The 4895-nt window shown below is 35.0% G+C and overlaps 1 protein-coding gene across 1 annotated transcript; it reads left to right on the forward strand.

Annotated features, from left to right (window-relative positions):
• The first annotated feature begins 229 nt into the window (after positions 1–229).
• Positions 230–4555, forward strand: LOC126705836 (beta-ureidopropionase). Its single transcript, XM_050405053.1, has 6 exons — positions 230–523; positions 1171–1278; positions 2769–2957; positions 3052–3279; positions 3366–3590; positions 3973–4555. The coding sequence occupies exons 1-6, from the start codon at positions 386–388 to the stop codon at positions 4360–4362; spliced, it is 1278 nt and encodes a 425-aa protein (XP_050261010.1). The 5' UTR covers positions 230–385; the 3' UTR covers positions 4363–4555.
• Positions 4556–4895: the final 340 nt, after the last annotated feature.

Below are 4895 nucleotides of genomic sequence, written 5' to 3' on the forward strand. Positions count from 1 at the left end.
TCTCAAAGTATTTGACAGAACTTAAGTTTATTAAACTTGAGTTCCAAGCGAGAAATTTTATTTTAAAATGTCACATTATTCCATTCACGCCCATCTGCTTAAAACTCGACTTCACTAACTTTAGACGATAGCTTTTAATATTATTTTTTGCAAAAATTGAATATTCGTAAAAAAAAAAAAAAAAAAAAAGACCGGTTTTTATAGGCTAAATCAAGTTAACCAACTCCCAACGTTGTTAAAATCTGGACGCAAACGCACTACGAGACAACCTCTAAGATATTCACAGAGAGACAATCATCTGAGCCAGTCAATATACGTAGTCGGTATTCCATTCCACACAACCACTGTCTCTCTCTCTCACTGCGAAAGAAGAAAAAGAAAGAAAATGGAGAAAACCCAAGAGATTGAAGCTGACAATGGAGAAGTTAAAGTAGAAACGAAGGCCTTAAATGACGGTTCCCTTTGTGGGTATGACTCGCTTCACTCTCTGCTAAGCGCAAATCTCAAGCCTGAACTCTTCCAGGTTATTTTCTTTCTTCTTTTCCTTTTATTATTTCTGGGTTTATCAACTAGTGCCATTTTTTTTTTTTTTGATATATATGAATCAGTTTCATTGATCCAACGGGTTTCGATAGAGAATGATAGTTTATTGCGATCAATTTCCATTTTGTGAACTGTATTGAATTTGGATACGATTCCACTTCAGAGTACTTCAGTGTTTTCATTTTTATAATAACTTATTAGTGGCTGAATTTGGCGATTCCTTGTATTTGTAGTAAGTTTATTTGGGACAATTGAGAAATTGTTGGTGTTCTGTATAACTATAAATTAAAACTACTGGAGTTGGTTAAAAATCCATTATATATATATATATATATTTACCTCTAAATAACCATGTGAATAACATTCATTGATGAAAAAAGAAGCTTTGCTTGTTTTGAGGGGGCCAAAGCAATTCTACTTGCTGCTTATACAGACTTTTGAAATTCTATAATAATTGGTACTTAATTGTGATGGAAGTTTGGTTACCCTGCAAAAGAGGGAAGCTCCCACTTTGCAGGGTATTTGATATTTCTCGCCTTGAACCCGTGACTTGTTGCTTTGGGTGGAAAAACGACCTCACGTAGATATATTTGGGCATTTTCTGATGATGGGATTACAATTTTGTAGGAAGTCAGCCGTGTGCTTCTGGGGCTTAACTGTGGGAGGGCAAATGATAACATAGCTCTCCCAGAATCTGCTTATGCTGTCTCTTCAGAATGTGATTTTGACCTCAAGGTAGGCATTTATCTTGCCCATTGCTATGGTGGTTTAGAATCTGTTTGAAGTGCTAGGTTCACCATTGATTCCGCTTTCATTTTGCTTTATGTATCTGTTGATTTCACAAAGTTGATTAATTAGAGTTATTGGAATGGATATGATGTGGTTGTTAAGTTTCAGTTTTTTGTTGAATTCTTGCCCATTTTTTTTGGTGGTAAAAAGTGTCGAGGAAAAGGTCAAAAAAAGTTAATGGACCTATGGTTTTTTCAAGGGAAAAGCAAATGGTCTCATCGAATGCTTTCAAAGTGCAATATTTGAGCTGTGGTTGTTGAATTGAATGGTATGATATGATAATATATCTATTGTATGCCCAATCACTGCTGGAAAAACTGTCAGAAGCTGATAGTCAAGGGAGATCTAGCTTAAATAATAAGAATGTTGACCTTTATGTATTGGTTTGGTGCCATTTTCAGCTAAAGTGCTAATGGTGTTGGTTGAACACTTAACTGGTTTCACTGGAAATGGGACTAATGCTTATCTTGCTCATGCATGTCATTTATCTGAGAATGGACATTTGTAGTTATGTGTGCAAAATAACTAATGATGAAGGGATAATTTGGTTGGGTTTCGAGGGATATCTTAGTAGTTCCAACACCTCTTGTGGTGCCTGGACACGGGGGTTCAAACTCCTCTAACCCCCTCCTCCTATTTACCTATAAAAAAAAGTTAAAAAACAATAATCTGCATAATTGTCCAGACTGCTGAAAACTCTTTGCTTTTATCTATAGGCTTTAAGAGAAACCTCTGTGGAATTGTTCACTTGTACTGAAATCACCAGTCTCATTCTAAAGTGTCATAAAGAATCGTCTACTTTCCAAGAAGCATTCATGCAAAGTAGTAAACCTTCAAAGTTGAATATTCACTGTAGAAAGGTGGCCAAATATATTTTATTTTTCTGTTGGCTGTTTTAGTTGAGGTTATAGCAGTTCTGTGTTGCCTACTGGCATAGTGTGTTTGCTCTATGCCAATAGCTGCCCATGCTTAAGCCAAATGGCATGCACATCATGTGTGTAGGAAAAACAAATGTTTTGGTTTGGAGGGAGAGAGGGAGGGGGAAAGAGTGAAAGAGAGAGGAGAATACTTGGGGTATTAAGGTAGGAAGTTAGTTAAAAAAACAATTTTAGTTGATGTCAGCTGATATTATTATAATTGAGATTACACATTTGTTCTTCCTATTCAAATATATGATTTTTTTGTACAATTTAAAAAAAAAAGACTTAGGATTTTTCCATGCAAAATATGCATATTGAAATCTTCCATAGAGTTCTCTTTATTATTTTTACATATGAAAAATTCTTTGAGGTCCTTCCTTTGTTTTCTCCCGGTGTACTAGGGTTGTGTCCCGTTTGAACTTTTCTAATGAATTTTAGTTACTTACAAAAGAATCTTAAATAATTTCCGCTTCATTATTGATTGATTTGATTTTTTTTCATATTAAATCTTTTCAGGCTTTCTGCTTTCACGCTGACAAAGAATTATTGAGAGCACCTCGAATAGTGAGGGTTGGTCTTATTCAGAACTCTATAGCTCTTCCAACAACTGCGTCCTTTCTGGACCAAAAGAGGGCTATCTATCAGAAACTAAAGCCAATCATTGAGGCTGCCGGTGCTTTAGGAGTCAATATATTATGCCTGCAGGTAGTTCATGGTGTGAGGGTTGAATATTCTTTTATTGATTCACTTCCATCTCAAGTCTTAAAAATCTCATGAAATTTATGTAAATTTAATTCAGGAAGCATGGATGATGCCATTTGCCTTTTGTACACGGGAGAAGAGGTGGTGCGAATTTGCAGAGCCTGTTGATGGGGAATCTACACAATTTCTTCAGGATTTTGCACTGAAATATAATATGGTCATTATAAGTCCAATTCTTGAGAGGGATGTCAATCATGGAGAGACTATTTGGAACACTGCTGTTATAATTGGAAATCATGGCAACATAGTTGGCAAGCATCGGAAGGTAGACAAGATGGTTGTTCACTGTTATAATTTTTTTTTTTTTTAGGTTCTTTTTTGGGGGCATAATGAGATTGGCTGTTTTGGCAGAATCATATACCAAGAGTTGGTGACTTCAATGAGAGCACATATTATATAGAAGGCAACACTGGGCATCCTGTTTTTGAGACAGACTATGGAAAGATCGCTGTTAATATATGTTATGGGAGGCACCATCCTTTGAATTGGTTAGCTTTTGGCTTGAATGGTGCAGAGATTGTTTTCAACCCTTCTGCTACTGTTGGTGAACTCAGTGAACCAATGTGGCCCATTGAGGTGATTCTATTATCCATTAGCCTTATCATTACAATTCACTTTTGTTTTAAGGATTTCTCTCTTTTGAATCTTGATTCTGCTTCTGAGATGATTATGATTTTGTTGTACTTTGGCACTTTCACATTAGAAAAATCAATTGAGAGATGGGTTCATCTACATGAATTTTTTATGTAATCTATCAAAAGCTACTTTATCTTACAAGTATATATTCAGATAATGGTCTAGGTGATGGTCATTCAAATGAAAATATTTGTCAGCCATTTGTTACACTGACATATTTGCAATTTTTCGACCTTAAATTAATTAATTTTTTATAATACCCAAAAAAATGGGGAAAAGATTTCTCAATAGTAAGTTAATATATTATTTGTCGGTTTTTCAGGCCCGTAATGCTGCAATAGCAAACAGTTACTTTGTTGGGTCAATCAACCGTGTTGGGACTGAGACATTCCCCAATCCATTCACTTCAGGTGATGGAAAGCCACAACATGCAGATTTTGGGCATTTCTATGGATCCAGTCATTTTTCAGCCCCAGATGCTTCTTGTACTCCTTCTCTTTCTCGTAACAGGGATGGGTTGCTGATCACAGACATGGATCTTAACCTCTGTAGGCAGCTGAAAGACAAGTGGGGGTTCCGTATGACTGCCCGGTATGAGTTGTATGCAGAGTTGCTTGCTCATTATTTGAAGCCAGATTTTGAGCCCCAAGTCATTTCTGATCCTTTGTTACACAAGAAGTCTTTGTGCATAGCAGGCACTAGTAAGAGTTAAATCTGAAAAGAAATAAAACAGAGTTGGAATGTTTTCTCAAGTTATCAGTAAAAATAAATCACTTCACTGTTTATGTTTGTAAATATATACTCATTATTTATGTCATGGTATTAAGAACAAGAGAAAAAAAAATGACAACAAACTTTCTGTAAAATGATAAATGTTGAGCAGTAAGCACACTTGTTTTTCTGAATTTTTCGCACAATTAAATTTATGCAATTATCACCCGGTGCTATGAAATAAATTCTCATTTTTATGTCAGCTTTGTCATTTATTTATTATTTCTGAAATAAAGTCCACTTTATGTAAATATATATAAGGGATAATCTAACTATTCCCTTGTATGGGAGTTAGTATGAAGGAATAGAATGGCCCTCCTGGGCTATTCTAACCCAAAACGAAGAAGGTCTAATAGTTTATTTTGTCTAATCCATAGTTATTGTAAGATTAGTCTTTTATTCCTGTATGTTATGTTTTTTTATTATTATTTTTCCTGTATATTATGTTTTATTATTTCTACCAAAAAAAAAATT

This window comes from Quercus robur, chromosome 11 (genome assembly GCF_932294415.1).
Source record: "Quercus robur chromosome 11, dhQueRobu3.1, whole genome shotgun sequence".
NCBI lineage: Eukaryota > Viridiplantae > Streptophyta > Magnoliopsida > Fagales > Fagaceae > Quercus > Quercus robur.

What these genes read in the sequence shown, in the direction of transcription:
- LOC126705836 (XM_050405053.1), top strand. Translation starts at nt 386, where the DNA reads ATGGAGAAAACCCAAGAGATTGAAGCTGACAATGGAGAAGTTAAAGTA. An exon ending in AATGTGATTTTGACCTCAAG is followed by an intron (nt 1,279 to 2,768) that starts GTAGGCATTTAT and finishes AAATCTTTTCAG; the next exon opens with GCTTTCTGCTTTCACGCTGA. An exon ending in TCAATATATTATGCCTGCAG is followed by an intron (nt 2,958 to 3,051) that starts GTAGTTCATGGT and finishes AATTTAATTCAG; the next exon opens with GAAGCATGGATGATGCCATT.